Source organism: Patiria miniata, unplaced genomic scaffold, assembly GCF_015706575.1.
Source record: "Patiria miniata isolate m_02_andy unplaced genomic scaffold, ASM1570657v1 HiC_scaffold_17, whole genome shotgun sequence".
NCBI classification, from domain to species: domain Eukaryota; kingdom Metazoa; phylum Echinodermata; class Asteroidea; order Valvatida; family Asterinidae; genus Patiria; species Patiria miniata.
In genome coordinates, this window is record NW_024037055.1 from 13611098 (window position 1) to 13633141 (window position 22044).

The 22044-nt window shown below is 44.0% G+C and overlaps 1 protein-coding gene across 1 annotated transcript in view; it reads right to left on the bottom strand.

The window, feature by feature from the left end:
- The window catches only part of LOC119724047, a 154855-nt gene that overhangs the window by 19578 nt on the left and 113233 nt on the right, over nt 1-22044 (bottom strand). The window contains exons 96-110 of the mRNA XM_038194969.1: nt 21211-21401; nt 19004-19202; nt 18512-18618; nt 18064-18241; nt 15962-16666; nt 14619-14888; nt 13794-14066; nt 13267-13557; nt 10515-10618; nt 9122-9337; nt 7191-7365; nt 6939-7087; nt 5992-6108; nt 4461-4616; nt 3676-3916 (exon numbers count right to left, since the gene is read on the bottom strand). Coding sequence (XP_038050897.1) covers nt 3676-3916; nt 4461-4616; nt 5992-6108; nt 6939-7087; nt 7191-7365; nt 9122-9337; nt 10515-10618; nt 13267-13557; nt 13794-14066; nt 14619-14888; nt 15962-16666; nt 18064-18241; nt 18512-18618; nt 19004-19202; nt 21211-21401 — 3372 coding nt within the window. The remainder of the gene's footprint in view (nt 1-3675; nt 3917-4460; nt 4617-5991; nt 6109-6938; nt 7088-7190; nt 7366-9121; nt 9338-10514; nt 10619-13266; nt 13558-13793; nt 14067-14618; nt 14889-15961; nt 16667-18063; nt 18242-18511; nt 18619-19003; nt 19203-21210; nt 21402-22044) is intronic.

Below are 22044 nucleotides of genomic sequence, written 5' to 3' on the forward strand. Positions count from 1 at the left end.
TTTCATTGGTTAGCTTTTTTGTTTGTGTGGTATGTCTGGGACTGAAAATGGACCGTATATTGCCTGCAGAAGTGGCGCATGCGCACTAATTTCCCCCATTTTTCAGGGGGAGATTTTAGCAAGTAGTCTAGACGTTGTTCTGACGGGTTTGTGATCGATATTGGTTGGTCTGATAGCGCCCTCGCGCGGCGGCCGGTTATCCCGACGGGCTATCGCGTACAAACAATAACAACGTCTAGCCTCTAGACTAACGTCATGGATGCACCTGCGATCAAAACACTGGACGTGATCATCACCAGGGCTATGCGTGGCGCGCATGCGTATACTTCCTCCCATCCGCAAGCAGAAGTCCCAGAAAAGACTCAACGTTCGCGTTGTGCAGTCCTTGCCAGCCCGTCGTGATCTTAAATGACTGTTGCAGGAACACCTGGACAACCTCCCCGAAGCTGTCGACACCCCGCTGGACACTCCGGACCTTACTACCCAATGGGAGTCTCTCGCAACTCCAATCACCTCGGCTGAAGAAGCTGCCCTCGAAGTCGCTAAAACATCACCGGGATTGGTTCGACGACAACTCGGCCGAAATCCGCTGGCTCCTCCACGAGAAGAACGTTAAACGCGAGCTACGTGTCATGCGGGAAAATCAAGGACACGCGGACGCAAATAACAGCCAGTCCTTTTATTGCACAGCCTTGAAAGGTCTTCACGGACCGATCGTGAACTTGTTTTGTCCCATGAAAGATAGCACCGGAACGACGACCATCAAAGACCGCAGTGGTATCCTGGCGCGATGGGCTGAATTCTTTAACGACCTGCTGAACCGAAGGAACCCCACTGATGCATCGTACCTGGACAATCTGCCTACATTTTCGGCCATTGATTGCCTTGACGATACGCTCTCGTTTGAAGAAGTTCGAAAAGCGGGCAATGGCTTGAAATCAAACAAGGCATCTGGCGTCGATCGCATCCCGGCTGAGGTCCTCAGCCGTCCCCTTCTGCGACTGCACAGCTTCATCCACTCAGTCTTGGCTGCTTAGTGCGTGCCTCAACAGTGGACAGACGCCAAGGCCGTCCCCATCTTTAAGGGCAAGGGCGATCGAGCTGACAGCCGCGGCATCTCCCTGCTTTCAGTCGCCGGCAAAGTCTTGGCCCGTCTGATTCTTGCTTCGCCTTCTTCTGCATGTCGCGGACGTCGTCCTGCCTGAGTCACAGTGCGGCTTCCGACACAACCAAGGCACAGTCGACATGGTCTTCGTGGCTCGGCTTATCCAGGAGAACTGTCGTGAGCAACGTCGAGACTTCTATGCCGCCTTCGTTGACCTCATCAAGGCATTAGACACCATCAACCGAGAGAAGTCCTTAAGAAGTTAGTGGGAAGTCCTTAAGAAGTTAGGATGTTCGCCAGTTTTCTTAGCCATCATTAAGGCGCGTGTTGTGTATGGAGGCGCGGAATCAGATTTCTTTCCTGTCCAAGTCGGAGTCAAGCAAGGTTGTGTACTAGACCTGTAATCTTCAACCTCTTCATGGCCGCAGTCACCCTGTACTCGCGTGGCCCCACTAAACTGGATGATGGACTTTCCGTGCGCTATCGTCTGGACGGAAGCCACTTCAACCTCCGCAGTCTTCAAGCCCCAACACATTTTCGAACTCCAGTACGCCGATGACACAGCTCTTGTTAGTTATCTCCCGGCTGGACTACAGAGGCTACTGGATGGCATGGTTGACGCATATGGCCGTGCTGGTCTTGTCATCAACACAACAAAGACCGAAGTTCTGCAGCAGCTCCCAACACCGAACGCCAGCCTGCACAATTTTTTACGTTTGCAACACTGAACTCGCGAACGTCGACCAGTTCACCTACCTCGGCTCTGTGCTGAACAACAGCCATGACCTTACTGACGATATTCAGCTGCCTCCGCTGCTTTTGGACGGCTTTCTCGACGGATGTCTTCCATAGGAACCTGTCTATGAAAAACAACGTGGCGGTCTACAACGCTGAGTGCATCTCGACGCTACTTTATGGTTGCGAAGCCTTGGTCCTCTACCGACGCCATGCTAAGATGCTGGAGTGGTTTCACATCTCCTGCCTTCAACGCATTCTAGGGCTTCGCTGGTGGAACAAGGTGCCGCATGTGGAAATTCGCTGGCGAGCTGGGAGCTCGACCCTATAAGCAACGGTAGCTGTACGTCAACTCCGCTGGGTCGGTCATGTTATCATCGAAGGGGTTAACAGGAAGCATATCCCAGCTGTGTTGACCTTTATCGACTTCAGGAAGGCGTTCGAATCGATCCACCGAGGGAAGCTCTTGGAAATTCTGCAAGCCTACGGAACCCCAGCACGCATAGTTCAGGCAATCAGCGATGTGTATGCTAACACTTCTGCCAGGGTGCTGACCAGTGGCGTCACCAGACTTTTCAGTCTGGGGGGGGGGGGCACAGGGGGGGGGGCACCAGCATTTGATGGGGGGCGCTTAGGTGGATACGGATCGCCGTCCTGGGGGAGGGGTCTAAGTGGAGGGGGTTCCCCCCTCCCCTTTGGAAAATTTTCGCATACGGAGGATGGGCTAGATGCAAAATGGTGCCACATTTGATGCTAAATTCGATCTGAAGATATCTCCAGAAATTGCTATTTAACCAACTCAGATGATGGGAGTTGAATATAACAAAATATATATATATTTTTTTTACCAACCCAAATCTCAGATGGGGGGGGGGGGGGGGGCACTCGGGGGGGCACTAGGTTTTCCAGGGGGGGGGGGGCACGTGCCCCCCCTGGCCCCCCCTTGGCGACGCCACTGGTGCTGACCCCAGATGGCGAGTCAGACATCTTCGAGCTCATGGCTGGTGTGCTGCAGGGTGATACTCTTGTGCCCTATTTATTTGTCATCGCCCTAGACTACGCTCTGAGGTAAAGGCAAAGCAGACGCAAAGCTGACGGGTGAGTGCTGTTGTAGAGACCGACTTCGACTTTACAGATGACATCGCTCTGGTCTCGGATTCTGTGCAAAAGGCACAAGCTCTGCTTCACAGCGTGGACCGAGAGTGCAAAAAGATTGCCCTGCAGATCAACACTTCGACACATCGACACTTGGGATGTGAAAACCTACAAATGGGAACCTACAAATGGAGTAGCCTCTCGAGGTGGGCAGACGCTAACCTACATGGACCAGCTGCGTCGTGATACTGGGCTAACCTGTGCAGTTGAGATCAGGACGGCCATGGGAGACCGTGATGTGTGGCGTGCTTTTATTGCAGTCCGACGAGAGTCGACTTGATGATGATGGTGTTATCAGAATGCCAGCGAACCGGCTCCCGCGTTGCATGCTGTATGGTGAACTCACCCAGGGCCAGCGTTCTGTCGGTGGTCAGTTCAAACGCTACAAAGACCATGTGAAGGCAACGCTGAAGAAGCTGTGATCTTTGCACCTCCTGGGCCTGCTCACAGGTGCCCTGTTTGCGGGAGCGGATGTCTGTCACTCATCAGACTTCGTAGCCATCTAAGAACCCATTAAAGAAGGTGACGTGGTGTGGTCTTCTGCATCAGAAGTACTATGTTACAGTCTCAAACTGAACTAAAAATAAAGTGGTAGAAAAACAGTTTTTCAAGGGTTCAACATGCTCATTGTGCTCAAGTCTGGAGAGCAATAATCCACAGTCACAGGCCAATCAACCTACTTGGAGAGAGTTGGAAGCCGCATGCTCTCTGCTGAATCCATCTCCCCTTGTCCTCGTCAGAGACACCGTCTCCGTCTTCGTCGGGTGTCTCAATAGACCAGGGAGTATAAGCCTCTGTCGTGAATAGTGCCTGGGCCGCTTCGGTTGTGATAACCTCTTTAACAGTAGGAACGGCATAGGTTGCGTTATAGTCCTCAGTGACACCCAGGAAGTCTGCACAATCGCACATCGGGCAGGCAGACTGTGAAAAGAAATGTAGGCGATAAGAGCAAATCAGAATTCTATTTGCAGTGCAAATTGTTTTGGGTTGTTAGGCGGCTTTGCAAAAAGGTGAAACCGTGCTTTAACCGAAGTGATCGCGGTTTTTCCAAGCCTTTACGAGCCAAAGATCGACCTCATCTGCCTACTTTAAATATCAATGCAAGTGACTAAGACAAGGTTCCGTGGTTATTGATATACATGCAGAATGCAGTGAGCGCAGTCATATATTAGCGGTGAATGCAGTCTGCTCCACAGTGGTTAAGCTGTCGACTGCAACCATTACGGTTACAGGCTCAAGCGTTTTATTTTAACCCCTTATCACTAATCAATTAAAATCTGAATCAATTAAGTCACACATTCCACTAAAAGAGTCCACTAAAAGAGACTTTTAACTAATTTATTTCAATATTCCAAATCAAAAGCAGCATATTGCTCTCCTCATCGAATCGACTGTGGACAACAAGCGATGAACAAAATAACAAAACTAACCAAACTGACCAGGTGTCTGGTTGTTTTGTACTTACCTGGTTGAGAGGCTTGACAAAGCAGCACTGACATATCCCTTCTTGCCAGTTCTCTCGTCCACCAAAGTCATATTCCCCAATGACTCCATCCGGGCCATCCCAGAAGAGAATGCTGGTCACACTGTGCAGGTCAGGTGAGGCAGCTTTCAGGTCAAACTACAAATCAAAATGACACTATACTTGTTAAAACAAGTTTGTTTTTCAATACAGATGTAATTAAAGCTACCTAAATTCTAAACATAACCAACATAACCTTCGAACCCCCTCAAAACCAATTGTTTAAAAAGTTAGTTTAAATCCGTTTGAAAATTTTGCGAACTCTTTATAGAATTCCCTGAAAATTACTTTATAACCTCAACTTCCTGGAAAGAAATCACTGGATTGACATCACTACATAACATTCATTGAATGGGAATAACCAGAAAGAATTATTGGACAAAATTTTTTTGGGTCTAAATATCTCTGAGGCATCAATTGATAGTAATCGACCGACAGAAATAACTGGTTAGAAATGGCTGAATACAAACAACAACAGTGAAACGACGCTATACCGAACACCGCTACACTGAACATTTGGCTATACGAAACATCGTCCTCAGCTCCCGATTTTTATGTACAAAATGTACCGAACACTGTTGTTGAAAAATGCCAACAGAAGAGTGACAATTGGCTATTATATTCCCCGAGAATTAGAAGGGGATAGCTACCCGTTGCTGTAGCTAGTAAACCCCCAAATTGTGTAATTACATGATTTAATAGTTAGCACGTGTTCAAAGTCGTCTTTCAATAACTACCAGGGCGTGCAGGGTGAAGTTCTGAAGGGCGCTATTTATTGAAACGGGAGTACCAGTGCATCGGCAGCTTTATATCGAATGATTGCTATTATGAACAATTTCTGTGGATCTCATGATGTTCGTTATAGCGGCGTTACACTGTTTTAGGTAAATCACCAGATAAAACCAACTGAATTAAAGTCACTTGAGAGAAATAACTGCAAAAAATTCACCTGACAGAAATCATATTAAATCACTGGATAGAAATAACCTATTCATACACAGAATATAAATCAGAAGACATTTAACAATTGTTGACTGCTGTGATGTGGCATATGACGTTTTAAACGCAAGAGGAGTAAACAGCTGTGCCCCCTGAGAGGGATAAAAACGTCATATCCAACATCACAGCAGTCAATAATTGTTGAGTTATATCACACCAATAAGTCAAAATGAAAAACGGTATGCAAGAAAAAAATCACTAGTGGTGTAACATTCGTTAACTGCGACCTTTACTGCCAAACATGAGACTGAGCGGTTGCAGTTATTAGTTGTGAGTTGCGCGGGCAGGCCCTTCATGCTCATCATGCAGGTAAAGGTAATTTATTTGCAGTGCAGTGTATATGAAGTAAACAGTCACATTTATGGACTGGACACGTGGCCGTTCTAGACCTATGAAATTACAGTATCGAAGACACGATATAACAATGATATGTCTTTTATTTTTTTACACTTGATCTAGTGAGTAGAGGACTGACCTCATATTCTGAGCTCCTGACAATCTGTGCATTGGTGACGTATGCTCCCGACAGCATACGAGGCCCTTGAGTGTCTCGCTCCATCTTCACTGTCAAGCTCTCCTCGGATGCAAAGATCTGGGCAGAAAAGAAAACGTTGTAAATTGAGCAAAGAAATATGACTTAAGCACATAACTATCCTCCAAAATATCCAGGAAAAGATCTGGGCAGGAAAGGAAACATTTTGTAAATTAAGCAAAGAAATGTGACTTCAGAAGTAAATTCTCAAATTCTCATTTGGTAATGACACATTTCTTGACTGTTGTCTTGAATTTTGCACGATTTAACCATCATTAAAAAACATGGGCTTGGTCTCCACAGTCAAAGGGAACACTGCCTCAGCACTGCAGTGAACTAAGTCATGACATGGATCATCAACTCTAGAGACGGAAGGATGGCTACCTACCTACCGATACCTACAAAAAGCCCAATGATGATGCGATACTAAAATACACCAACACTGTTATTCATCAGTTGTTTAGCATGAACTGTTTGATAAAAATTAGTATTCATTTTGCAGTGTCTTTGTTTGGAAGAATAGATAGTGAAACAATTAGCAGACAGTTCTGTCAGCCTACCTGTTGTGACAGGAGGCGGACTACTGTGTGGCCTAGTGGTAATCAGGGTTACCACTTATGATCAGCGGGTCAGGTGTTCAATCCAGGTGATGGCCATATCGCATATCCAGGTTGTGTCCTTGGGCAAGCCACTTCACCCCACTTGCCTCACTCCACCCGAGATTATAAATAGGTACTCGCATTAGCTTGTGAGTAACCTGTGATGGACTGGCATCCCATCAAGGGGGAATAGAAATATTCTCAGTAGTAAACGTTTGATCACACTGAGACTGGAGATGAACGCTGGCCTGATGGGTCATATTGGCATGCAACACACTTGACTTGACTCACCTGCTGTGACTCGTACTCCAGGTCCCACTTGTCCCAGTTCATGTTCCAGAGTCCCTTGAAGTCCAACGCTGACCACTGTGAATCAGTGAAGGGAATGTCTCTCAGTGGACAGGGTGGGCCCATTGGGTTGGGCAAGTGTAGGATTGTGCCTGTCAAAAACAAGTAAAAAATAATGTGAATGATAGATTTTAAGTTTTGGATTAGCTTCCACTGTCTCTTTTACTCCAATAGCCCCTCAATATTTCCATTTACCAGCAACTTGGGTTCTGTCTCCGCTGTCAGTGATGTCCATCTTGAAGTCCATTCCATCAACCACCAGTCCTGCAGTCGGTTCAGACGAGTCAACAAAGATGGGTCCCACTTGGGTCTCGATACTATCTCCTGCCTGGTTGACGGCTAACAACTGGACAAAGTAAGGATGGTTCATCTGAAAAAGAAAAGCAGATTTAGAAGTCGAATTAAATAGGGTAAAAATAGTCACTCTAATCAAAATGCTTCTTTAAAAAAGTCTTGAGCGATTTTAAAATTAAAATAAAATTTATCCTATATTCTTTTTTTACAAAACCCATAACAATTTTATAAACAGATATGCGAAAATGTAATGTCTAAGATCCAAATTGTAAAAACTTTCAATATCCCATTCCCAGTACAGAACTGTTCAGTAGCGTAGCAAGAAATGTTTCAAAGGGTGTGTTGCGACTTTAATATTATTACATGAGCGCCACCATGCGCGCCAATGCAGCGAACCGACATAGCACCCGCGGGAATCGGAAGGCGTTGGGCTGGTTACGGATGATGAGCAAGCTTATTTCCTGTTTAAACCCAGTTTTCATGTTTATTGTGAACTGTTAAGCCTGTGATTTTCCCAGTTATGTATCACTAGTTATTGGTTGTACTGTTTGAATCCACATATGTTAAGATTTCAAGTGTTTGGGATGGGCGAAAATAGGCCACGCCACACGAGGTGTCGGAAATAGGCTCCTCTTTTTCAAGTTTATTACCATGATGATTCAGATGTTTAATAGTTTACCCTCAGTTTATGTTTCTCCGTATCATTGTATTTTCCAGAACGATCTCAACCATGATCAGTCTCTCCACCGGCCTAATTTCCCCCACTTATTATGCCATGACTGAGGATGAAGGGGCATTTGAAATAAAACAGGGTTGCCAGTGCTCACAAAACACAAAACCTTTTTTCCTTTTCCACACAATTTTTTCCTTTTCAGGGTGGGTATTTTCCACGAAATGTCCATATGTCGGATCGCCATGTTGGTGGTTTTAACCACGTCCGTAAGTGGGCCATGTGTAGAGAGTGCATTAAGCACACTGATCACAAGCGCTGCTCAGTATGGGCTCCGTGTGGTAACAAAAGAGGGCGCTCTATTACCACTTTTGAAAGCCCCTTGGACCGGGACACCGCGTGCGCGTACTGTACTGATTTGCGCGCGACGTACGCACAACGTATTTATCCTGAATGTGCACAAAGCTAAGCCATGACGTCTTCGCACAAATACGTTCGAATTTAACTTGCGTTGGTCTCCCACACTAATCCCCGCCCTCAATAACTTTGAATAATTCGAAATACCCAGTGGATAGACCACGAACCAGTCTAGGTCTCCCCCAACGCTCCTTTTCTGGCCGTTGACGGGGTACTTTTGCACGGAGCCAATACCCAATCCTTTCCCATTATTATTATTTTTTGCGGGGAGGGTCATGGAGGTAAAGGGTTTCAACCCCCAGAATCCCACGTCGCTATGCCACTGGAACTATTGACAAAATTCAAACCTTGAAGATGACTACCATGTGACCAAAAATAGCACCACAGTTGAAATATTTTTATGGCATTGCTAACATTTTCTGCCTAGGAGACTCAACAATACAAATCTCATTCCACCAAACAATCAGCATGGCTAGGAGGTGAGGTCCGTTTCAGGTTAACACACTTTTCCGACTAAAAGTTTAGACAATTTCTCTGCTAACATTTCAGCAACACATTGAATTTAGCCTCTGTTCTTTGTGATACCTACTGGTTGGCAAGGACATTGGACATTAACCCTTGCACTCTGACAGGCTGTTGACTTTACAAGCAAAATGTGCAAATATTGTAGTGTTTTGGATAGTGTAGCAAAGCAAGGGTTGGTCACTAGTATTGTTCACGATTCACTATTTCTCAAACTTCTTACCTGTAGGTTCAAGTCCACATATGTAAAATCTCCAATATCCGGGCCGAGTACCAACCAGTCCTGGCCAGGTATCGGCATCGTGTTGTTGTCGTCTTCGACATCACATGACGCAGCTTGCGCGAGACGTATGTTGAATGATTTGATTCCACTCTCATCATCCCTGTAATCCTCCCATACCAATGGGATTGACTCGATGCTGTCTGTGTATGTCACAGGCTGCAGGGGGTGAAAGAAATGGAGGAGTTACAATGCTCTGATGAGTGTACGATGTGAGTGGAAGACTGGTCCACCACACAGCCATACCAATGGGATTGACTCGATGCTGTCTGTGTATGTCACAGGCTGCAGGGAGTGACAGAAATGGAGGAGTTACAATGCTCTGATGAGTGTACAATGTGAGTAGAAGACTGGTCTAGCACACAGCCATACCAATGGGATTGACTCGATGCTGTCTGTGTATGTCACAGGCTGCAGGGAGTGACAGAAATGGAGGAGTTACAATGCTCTGTTGAGTGTACAATGTGAGTAGAAGACTGGTCCAGCACACAGTCATACCAATGGGATTGACTCGATGCTGGCCGTGTATTTCACAGGCTGCAGGGGTGAAAGAAATGGAGGAGTTAAAATGCTCTAATGTGAGTGGAAGACTGGTCTGGCACACAGCCAACCCTAACTGGAAGTGGTTAGATCAATGGAGAAACAACTGGTAGAGAAGTTATGAAGGTTTTTACTCAGTGCACAGAAACAAAGACGAACGAAAAGTTGTGATGTCACAGGAAGTATGTACTGCAAATACATGTACGGTCTGGTTCAGTTGCAAATGCAAAATGCAGTTATACAAATGTATGACATCATGGCAAGTACTGCTCATTTGTATAAGAGGTGATACATATAAGGTGTGAATACAAAAACAAATGTGGGTTTGAAACAATTACGCAAGTATTTGCAGTGTGAGAACACATAAACAGCTGTCTCATACTCAGTGCAAATGCCAACATAAATGTAAATGTGTGACGTCTCAAAATCTATTTGCATAATGAAGTTGCAAAAGTGACTATTCTATATATATTATATTAGTAACTTTGCTATTAATTTTTTTAAATGCGAATTTGGTTCACAACTGTGTAAAGTATGAACCAGCCCTTAATACCGTCCTGACAGTCCTCAGTAAGTTTGAGTGAGGACTATGGTTAGTAAGTGGTTAACCATAATTTAACTATTAAACTTTATTGAAATGCGGGATGGTTGAACTAATCTAGTCGACTATTTGGAACCAGTGCTGAGGGCATGGTTTAATAGCTGGTTACCAATAGCTGCATGCATTGTAATGTAATACAAATTTTTCTCACACAGAAATAAAAAAGAGACTTACACTGTTCGGACAAGCACTCACCATGTCATAGAACAGTCCGGCACGCAGTCGACCCTCAACAGGTGGAGTGATATCCACAGAGAAGTAACTGGAAGAGGAGTTACACTGACCTGCTTCATTCATCCCTGAAAGTAAGGAAATGGGTAACGACGTCACAATCAGATTACTGCATGGGCACATGTCTGCAGTATTTGGCACTGATTACAACTTGAAAGAACACTTTTCAAAATTATCATTCACAAGTGGACGCATTATTATTTATTTAGTACAACTTTGACTTTGACCCTCTTTATTTTTTCTCCTCATCCTTATCACCTAGTAGCTGTGGAAAGTTGCATGACGTCCATGCCTTTGGACGCAGGTGCTGGGCCACGGTTTCAAGCCTCTGGATGCATCAAGAAAGTGTGTGAGAGACTCCCTTTGATATGAATTTTTGAAGGAAACATTCGCGCCAGAAGAACAGTATGATTTGAAGGCAGACTTGCCAACAAATACAGAAAAAAGTCGAAGATATTTCGACTTCTGTGGTTAAATGACTAACCCCTAGCTAGCGTATTCACTGAGCTTCAAAGGACCACCTAGTGTGCACATTACTGTGTTCTTTTCCCGCAATCTGTGACCCGAGGCGTACCAGGTGCGCTCATCACGAAGGCTTTACCGCCCCACAATTACAAGGACTTTCATGAGTGCGCGAAGGTTCATGCGCAATCTCGTTGACACAGAGCTTCACATATAGACATTACTAACTTCATGGCCGTAACTGAAAAGCCAAAGCTGAACATCCCTGGTAAAGTGGACGATGCCATCCAGCGAACTGTTGCTGAAAACAGACAAAAACTCAGTCCAAAATATCTTCCTTGATATTATGCGTGAATAATGACTTGCCTGTAAGGGGGAAAAGCAGCACGTCCGAAAATTTCAGAGACCTCCTCAATTTTAGGATCAACTCTAGCGACGCAGTGCTGAAAGCACATTTGGAAAACTCCCCAGACAATGCCAAATACGTTTCACCGCAAATTCTGGACGAATTACTCAAATGTTGCGAAGACACCGTAAGAGCCGATATAATGGTGGCAGTGAACCAATCTAGCGGTTTTGCGATCTTGGCCGATGAGACGGCAGACATATCGGGTACAGAGCTAGCCGTCACTCGGAGTACAATTCATTAACCAAAGTTAGTGAAAAAGCAGTCATTAGGAGGAAATGTCTTGGATTCACACCCCTGAGGGCGATGGATGCCCAAACTATAGCTGATGCCATCGTATAGACTAGTGTCAAGTTCGGCCAGAAGATGAAAAATCTCAAAGGGCTGCTCAACCATGGCTAAGATAGACAGCGACGTGCAGACGTGCGTAAAGCTGCCATTGTGCACTGAACCTTGTGGTAAACGATCTCACTTCAGTCTCAGACCTCAGGAATGTCATCGGAACTGTCAAAGCGGTCATAAAATTCTTCTGCGACATTCCAAGGAGAAGGAAGCAAGTGCCTAACCTTCCACTCTTCTGTGAGACAAGGTGGATTGCAAAGTATAAGAGCATCCGAATATTCGCTGAAAATTTCGTATCAATAGTGAGGGCTTTGAAAAACGAATCAGGAATTACGCGCCAGACAGCGCATCAGTTGCTCTGCACCTCAACAACGGCCAATTTCCTGGTGTCACTAAGGATCATGGTGAGATAATCAGCGTTGCTTGAACCCATTACCGAAGCCCTCCAGGCAGTGAATGTCGACTTGCTTGGAGTGCAGAAGAGTATCCATACATTACTAAATGCTCTGCGTTCCCATCTCAGTGAGTCTGAGCAAGTATTCACGAAGGAAATAATGCCTGTAGTCAAACAAACGGAAGAAAGAACTGTCGATCGACCTTTCTTTGCCAAAGCGATATGTGACCGGCGGCTGTTTTGGTCCGACCCGACTCAAACTTGTTCGAGGATTACTACAGGAAGTCTTCATCCTCTACCTTGACTCGATACTCTAAAGCCTTCAAACCCGATTCTGTGAGGACAAACCGCACTTCAGTTTATTTGCTCTCTATCCAGCTCAATTGTCCAAGTACGACCGTACAGAGATGATTACATTGCTTAGTAAGATCAATTCGATTTACAAGATTGACAATTGAGAATCCAAGGTACTACTTACATGGTATGATCTTTGCCGGGAAGGTGTAAAAGAGTGCCAGAATCAAGACATATGCCATCTGTCCTTGATTGTGCTGAAGTGAAGTATCTGTCAGCTGTCCCCAATAAGGCCCTTGCATTCGAAGCTATACATTGCCTACTACTACATGCATCTTTCAACGGTCATTCAGTACGTTGAGGAGGTCGAAGAAATGGCTAGGTCAACAATGAAGAACGACCGCCTCAGCAGCCTTAATAGTGTTCTCAGCATTCATCTAGTGATGAAAGTGACTTCCAATGAAGTTGCACTCGCACAGACGGTAATAAATGAAGTTGGAAAGACCCTCTTCGGTTACAGTTTGTGTTTAAATCGAAGTTACAAGAGTGAAGTGTTCAACAGCTACCTGCATATAATTTCGTGGTTTCTTTGAGAAGGTGGTCAGTGTCGAGACTTGCGGGCAAGGGAAGGGCCGTAAAATTTGAAAAAAAAAGCGGGGTTTAGTGCTCCCCTCCCCCTTGCGACGCCCATGCCAGCAGATTTTTAAAATTCTGATTAACATATTATTCTGATATTGCACTTAATAGTTTCAGTGTGTCCAACAATTGAAATTTGGCTGTTTGAGATTGCTTTTGCAATATGACTGTTTGTCGCTTACCCACAACGGTGACATAGTATGATCCTTCCTGCGTCAGATTCAGGCCCTTGACCTCCACAAAGGTGTACTTGCCAACAAAATACATGGGCTTCTCACTGAAGGTAGCCTGGGACTGCGCCGTCCCCAACAGCATATCCAGGCAGTCCATGTCTTCAGGCGGGATGGAGGAAGGGGAGGGTTTGCCCAGGCCGACGTAATAGAGCAGGATGGGAAAGGTGGACTCAAATTTGTTCCACTGGAGTTGCACCTCAGTCAGGGAATTCACAAATTCTGGGATTTCAACCTCAGTCACTATAGGTGGCAAAAGATATAACGACAAAATATGACATTAAGTTGATAATACCAATGCAGACAGAATAAATTCCTAACCAAACAATACAACAGATTATACATCAACTCAGCTTGGAAACAGGCCTTCGACCGAATATGGACAACCCCAGCAGCCAATGGCGTCATTGGAAACACTGCATATTGATTGGGAACATTTTGTTATTGAGATGTGAGAACTAGAATGAGTTCTTATTTACCGATGACTTTGCTGTCCACACCAACGTTGATCCCAGTTGATGTCACCTCTGCCGTGGAGAAACTAGCGCTGTGTCCCCTGACCGTCACGTAGTACGTAGAGTCTAGGGCTTTGATGTCAAGATTTGTAAAGGTGATCGTTGTGTTCTGACCGACGTAGGTGAAGGGCACTGTGTTGTCTCTGGTCTTGGGGTAGCGACGGTCGGTACCAACGGCTGCCTCATAGTAATCCACAGTTTGCTGGGTGGTTTGGTCTTTGGTTACTTCTTCATTGCCTAATGTTGGGAACAGCAAAGAGATGTTAGTACGTTTCAGCAGTGTTGAACACAAGACAATGGTCAGATATGAGTCCAAACACCATCGTGAACATGTTTGGTTAAGATATAATATTTTTCGTTGAATACTTTTGTAGGCTAAATACAGTCACTATGACAGTCAGACTCACTTTCAGTTATCATGAAACTGAGTGATGACATATTAGCCACACAATTACTATAGAATAACGTCACCTTTAGATTGTCGTTTCCCATTCAACATTTTGAATGATCACTTTATATGGCCTTGATTGTCTTCACACAAAATGGTACCAATTTGAAAAGTCGTGCACAAAGCAAGTGGGCTAGCTGTCCTGGTGTTTTTCTTTGTCAGCAAATCACTCAAGTTGAGGGAGATTGTTCCTGGCAATTTTTTTTTAAAATAACTTTGGAACTTTAAACTTAACAAAAGTGGACCCCAAATGGAGTACCTTCACTGTTAGAGGGTTTTAATGGAATACTTTAAATTAATGCTTTCATTCTGTGGAAGACAAGGTAATAAGTCCAGCAAACCTGTATGCTCCACGGATTCCTTGGGTTGTGTCCCCTCTCCAAAGCCCTTCCAGCTTGCCGATATGCTATCAGTCTCCTTCTGGTAAGTCAGATCAAAGCCCACTAGGAGGCCATCATAGACCTGGCCAGGTATCAAGGGATCACGCTTGACTGTGATTCCATCAGATCGGACCGTGACGGCCAGGCCCAGGGCGTTGGTAGCCCGCACGACGGAGTAGTAGGTCTCATCATCTAGCATTTTGACGTCAGTATTGGAGTCTGATGTCAGATCTGTTGTGTATAAGGAAAGTCAAAGTCAGAAAGAACCGGAAGTAAACTAACTGAGTTAACTGACACAATATTCTTGACTGGGTTTATGAGATTAACAAGTTGCATAGGGGTTAGCAACCATCATGGATTTGCCAATAGAGATCTCTTACATCAACAAGAAGTGGCAAATTCAAATGGTATAGTCACCATATTAATCCTTAACAAATGTCATAAAATAAATGAAGAGAAGAAGAGGTCTGTGACACATGGTCAGTGGGGTACTGTGGTCCAATGGTTACGGTGTTCGACTCGTGTGCAGTGGTACTTGGGTCGAATCCTGACCGTGGGAAATTGGTGCCTGTGCTCTTGAGCAAGGCACTTCACCATTATTGCTTCGTCCTTTGGATGGGACAAAGGCCGTTGGTCCCGTGTGTTGTGTACTGTACGTTAAAGAGCCCAGTATCACTTATCGCTAAGAGAAGGGGTTTGCCCCGGTGATTCTGGCAGTTGCCGAAATATGGGCTGCAGCACCTTGTAAACCCTTATAAGGTGCAACATAATGGGTCTAATTTTTCGCATAGACCTGTCTTTATTAATATACATAATTTCCAGCGCCTTGAGTACTTAATTCGTGATAGATATTTGGGCTATATAAGACTCCAGTATTATTATCTGAGGGTCAGGGGTTTAAATCCATTTACTGATCATAGGTTGTGTTCTAGGGCAAGACATTTCAACCCCCAACCCTTAAATACAACTCTCTCCAACAAGGAGTGTAAATGGGACCGAAAGTAGCTGGGGAGTAACGTCCTGCAATGGACTAGCATGCCATCCAGGGAAATGGAAATATTCTCAGTCATTTCATGCCACTAAAACCGGAGATAAACACGGGCCAAAATGGTTGTAAAGCTGTGTGTGCATTCAGTGCTCTTTTGACAAACATTAAACAATGTCTGATGAGCACCTCAACTTGTGTACCAAACACGTGAGAGTGGTACTGCCTATTCCAATTGTGTTTGACAGACTAAATTAGTCTTCACTTTGAGCAAAAATCAAAAGGAAAGTGATTGAATATGAATAAACTTTTGAAATACCTCCAACATCAGTCAGTGGCTGAATTTCTTGCTCATCGATTCTATAGATGGCCCACTCGTACTTCTTCATTGGACACGGATCCCCGCTGAAATCCCAGGATGCACTCATCTCATGCAGCGAGGTCTGGAAGTCTGAGTCTTCTAAGTCTACATTGGTGATTCCATCTTTGACTTGGAATGGTCTGAGAGGTTGAAGTCCAGCACTGAACCGGCTGACGTAGATGCCATTAGATACCGCAGTGCTGGTCAGGCCAGCTTCGTTGTAGCCTCTTACTGTAGCGTAGACCCTACGGATGCTACTCAGATCAATGTTGGTAATGAGCTCTGACGTCTGGTCCTTGGACACCTCGTAGAAAGGTTTGATCTGAGACCCTGCTGGCGTCGTGCCCAGGGCAACCTCATACTTGGTGATCTTGGTGTCTTCATCGGTGAACGGTTGCCACAGAATCTGCAGCTGGCCAAGCGATTCCAGACACTCTCCGTCCAAGCTCAAGCATTCCTCATCGTTTGTACAGGCCCAATCTGGCAGGTCAATAGGATCACTGAAATTGTATCTGTACACACCAGACAGCTCCACTACAAGGCCGTATGATGGAGGTGTATCATCAATCTCAATAGGACCAGAGAATGCCATTGTGCTTTGGTTGAGAGCATTGAAGGCTTCCACTGTGACATAGTATACCTTGTTGTGGATCAGAGTCAGATCTGTCATTAACAAAGTTACATTTCAGCAATTAACTTATGGACTTAAGTATGGGCACTATGTTTAACAACCCCCTCAATGGCGATAAAGACAGAATTTGACAGATTCTCGACAGCCTTTTACAAGGGGTGCGTTCCAATCAAGCAAACGTTGTAAATGTTTGCAATCATTTTGCCCATAGCCAGCGGGAAATAGTTGACTACATTTGCGTCGTATAGTGGAACGCATCCCAACTGCTAACATAAACAGAAAACTTTGTACACAGTTTGATATTAAATTTAGTCTTACAGAATTTGTGCCATCAATCAAGGAGTGGAGGCAACAATTTACCCTGTATTTTTCATGCATGGAGGAGTCCATTACTGACAACAGTAGGCCTACTGGGTTTGAATATGCATGCATGCATGACCATAAAACATTGCCACACGATACCTAATTACTTCACATAGATTTTTATTGTATAAAGTACCCCCTCCACAGTTACAAACTGGAGAGACAGTTTCATAATAAGTCCAGTCACAAGTTTTTTTCACAATTCCTATCATAAGTCTTATTACAGGCCCTTTCACAAGTCCAGTCACAAGTCCAGTCAAATTCCTTTCACAAGTCCTATCACAAGTCATATCACAAGTCCTATCACAAGTCCAGTCACAAGTCCTTTCACAAGTCCTTTCACAAGTCCTATTATAAGTCCTACTACCGGTCCTTTCACAAGTCCAGTCACAAGTCCAGTCACAAGTCCAGTCACAAGTCCTTTCACAAGTCCTTTCACAAGTCCTTTCACAAGTCCTTTCATAAGTCCTACTACCGGTCCTTTCACAAGTCCAGTCACAAGTCCAGTCACAAGTCCTTTTACAAGTCCTTTCACAAGTCATATCATAAGTCCTATAACAGGTTCTTTCACAAGTTAATAAGTCACAAGTCCAGTCACAAGTGCTTTCACAAGTTTTATTACAAGTCATATCACAAGTCCAGTCACAAGTCCTTTCACAAGACAAGTCACAAGTCCTTTCATAAGTCCAGTCACAAGCAACTGGATGAACAATGACAAAGGAATGCTCTTGAAACAGTTCATTTGAATGGCCAGTGACTTGACTTCAGACTGGAGGACTTGTGATGGACTTGCAAGGACTTGTGATGGACTCAACTACAACACAGCTGCCAAGCAGCCTGTTGGTTGAACACTGATAAAACATTACACAACGGTGACTTCACGTAATAAGACTCAAATTCTCTTCTGAATGCAGGCTAAGGCAGCGTCCAAATCACTTGGCTCATCTGGTAAATACACACGCATTTATGGAAGCAGCTGCAGCCACTGCCCATGGACTATTGTGTTATTCCAAACCATTGCCAAATAATGTCGACGCGGCCTATAATAAATAATTATTAAAACAACCTTTGATGTTGTAGTGAGATAGACGCCCGGGCAGGTCACCGGATAGAAAGACATCTTCAAGACCCTGTGCTGTGCCAACAGACATACGGTAGTGGCCAATGCCCGACTCGGCATCCAGAAAATCAGACCAGCTACACAACAGAGCACTGTTGGCATGGATGAAGGCAGGGCACTGGACCTAGGAAGAAATCCAACAGACAAAAATGTCAAAACTGAGTCTGTGGATAGCTCCACCTGTAGACAAGACTCTCTTGTTAAAGTCTCCTTATATGCAGATGGAGGAGGAAGTTTACTCTTATCAACTAAATTACCCTGCTGGTTTCAGTGTAGGAAAGGGTGAAGAAACCGCTACAAATAATTTTCTCTACTGCTTACAGGCCAGTTATAAAAGGAAATTATAAAATGATCGTCATTTGGCAATGACGATCTGCAACATGCATATACATACCTGACCAACACTAGGCGGCGTGTTGTCAGCAGTCATACTTGTGGTATAAACAGTCCGCTTTAGCCCAACGCTGTTGATTGCGCGTACAGTGAGAATATTGGGCAGCCCTGGAGACAAAAAACAAGGGTGGTTCAGTCTCAAGTAAAGTCATATACAAGTTAGTTTATTGTGACAAAGGCATTCCTTCATTCCCGTTTTGACCTTAATTGTTTTGGATTTGTGATGTGACCTGGGGTTTTATCAGACCTATGATGTCTGTGCACAAGTGCCCCCTCAACGGTTACAAAGACGGACCACTGGGGTAAATTTGATCGTACGCCCCGTGCTCAAACAAATTCTCACTTGGTTTGTGCACATTTGGATTAAAATGAGTCGTGCATACTTCACGTAGTATACACACAAACCACTACGTGCACGCGGAGGCATGACAAACATGTCAGAAATTAATTTGGTAGTTAAATAACAAGAAATCCCCACTCTGTCGTACCATACCTATATCTGTAGGAGTTATCAGCGCTAATGGAATGTAGGATTTGTTGCTTGGTGTGACTGGATACACATCGCTTCCTCCTGGGTACTGGCCCATGGAGAAATAGGTAGCAGTAATATCACTCTCTCCATCTGTGGCATCCCATGTGCCATCGATGGAGTCTGTGTTGGGTTGATACAGGCCTATACCGCCAAGACTCTGCTAATTAAACAGAATATTATTCTATAGTCAGTTACGTTGCCAGGTTTACGCAGAGATGAAACTGTTGTACAGGAATGAAAATTGGAAATCTATGTTTGACTCTGGGCCGTGCATACATTTACTTAGTGCCCAATTTCTGGACACCATCTACCGTTTTGTTTTCCTTTTTTGATCCAAACTAAATTTTACAATTCTAAATATGTTCAATATTTCCTCAATAAAAAGTCTGAATTACGGTTAGAGTCTTTTCTTACTTGAGAAAGTCGAGGAAATACTCCAGGCATGGTCCATCACTATTTAAGACAAGTGCACAATTCAAATCAAACAGCTTCACTAACGTACATGGAAAAAAATCGACTTTATCGTCTTTTTTTTTCCAACAACCGGTCAATGAAATTTGTCTTTCACGATCTTTTCACCATCCCCAGATTCATCATCATGATTTTTAAAGCACTGCATTTTGTACAACTAAAACTGAAACCTCCAAAAATAAAGCACCGTTTCGGAATTCACTGCAATTGAACTCCACGTGCAACATGAAGCTCTGTACGTAGTTTCAGACATGTCATAGCTATGATCATAGGTTAATGCTTAAACTTATTTCCAGCTGTATACTACTCCATCTGGGCTCACTGATATTTGTCTACAATTCAATCTGTGTGCTGACGACTGGTAGAACAGATGAAAATTGCACTCGCAGTACAGATTTCGCTCCGCCATTTTCATAAAATTTTGTTGAAATGTAGTTTTAACAATCAGATTTTGCGGGGAAAAGATCGTCAGAAAAATCGAAACGTTGGAAATTAATTTGAAGTCAGATTTACGATAAAAATAGGAAAGTTTCATCTCTGTTTATGGACCAATATGGATGCAGATGTAGATTTTGTGAACTGAGGTCAGCACTTTAAAGTACTTCAAATTATCAGTAAACTCTTAAGAGGCAAAGTCTTTGTCTGCTGTTAACATATAGTGTAATTCGACGAACAAAATTAGAAGCCATTTTAGAGGTGGTGCCATGCTCACAGGCCTGCCGCACGCATTATTAAATACAAGGGGCGCGTGCATCTTGGTAACACTGTTAACTGGTAACGGAGTGTGTGTGTGTACTACCTGAGCATGACGCGCGCAAGCCCGCGCCATAGAAAAGGTCTGTCACCGAATTAGTCTATATTGATAAGTATATTCATTTTGCTTATTTAGGTATAAAATAACAAAGACAATGAAGCTTTTAAAACTTGTTTGGTAGTATTACGCAGATATGTCAGAAACTTACTATAACTCAATTGTCATTCTATAAGATTTGGTGCTTTTTAGTTGTTAGAAGAGAAGAAAATCATTATTAGAAATGGTAATGTCTCATTTTATCAAATCGTCAACGACACCACAAAGTGGCACCTCAGTTGACTTCAGTGTGCGCTATGAGCGCGTATTTTTCAGAACCTAGTGATTTTCGTTTTCACAAAAACACTCATGTACACTGTGCGCTACTCGGTACTCTTTCGTTTTCACAAAGTAACACTCGTCTTTATTTCACCTGGGTTAAAAGGCTTTTTTAAAAAAATGTTCTGCAATCCCAGATGAAAATTAATCAATCACATTCCTGTCAAACGATATAAACAGAGATTTATCCAAATAGTTCTGTTACATCGGAAATCGTTCGCGCCAGTGTCCGATGTGCAAGCGCACACTTAAGTGTTACTTCGTGAAACAAAATTTTGTCATGTAGCGGTTTTCACGCAGTAACACTGTAGTGGTCTTGGGTGCTACTTCATGGTGTCTGTGACGAAATAATTAGAAAACATAAAAGACATAAATTATATGTTTATACCTGATTGACCTGCCGCATCAAGTGAGCAGCTCAGATTAGGTATGACAGTTTCATACTCTAAATACTCTTTCATATCTCTAAATGTGTATCAACTATTGGCAAAATTATCCTCAAATTACAGCATTATGTTATTGTCTAGGCCGCACCAGGAGCGTTCAGTGAAAGACAGTATCTACTCACCAGGTCCACGCTTGCATCATACTGGCCCAGGTCAGTGATCATAATCTCTGGTGGAGTGATGTCCACTGTGAAGCCACTGGATGTGGATTCTAAGACATTGTCTGCATTGGTGATGGCTCGTAGTGTGCTGTAGTAAGTCACTCCGTGCTGGAGGGGCAGAGGGGACAGGGCTTTACCCTTGGCAGCCAATCCTAAGCAAACGAAAATTAGAAAACAAGAAAATGTTAGTTAAAATGAATTTCACATAGCTGCGAAGCACAGTACTAATGTGATAAGGAAACATTTTGTGTAGTGAAAATGAACAATCTTGTTGCTTCGGACTGGTTCTTAGCTTAGCACTTTTCTTGCAACTTTTTCAAACATTTTAAAGCTAGTACGTAGCATGAAATTTTTCATTGGAAGGGGGGGGGGGGCTTTACCAAAATTGCCCATCAATTTAAGATTGTTGGACAGTTTCAACCCTGTCTGCATTCAGTGTGCCACTGCAAGCGGGGCGTATGCAGAGAGCGTATAATGCAGCGCAGTTGATCTTTATGTGTTGTCCTTGAGCGTATATCTTTTGTTGAAAATGGTCCTCAATCGTGCGTTTGTGTGCTTACTCTATGGAACAGTGTTCTATTACAGGGACTAAGGGAAACACAATGGCTTGTCCTCGAGAGTTACGTAGCACTTGTTTATGGTGTAAATCGTCGATGCAACATCATCGATGAATTAAGGACAGGAGCCACACCAGGAACTCCTCGGTTAGAAAACATGTACAAAACCAATGAGAGCTGTTACAAAAAAAGTTGGAATATAAACGAAGGAAAAGGGAAGAGAAACAAAAGAAAATCC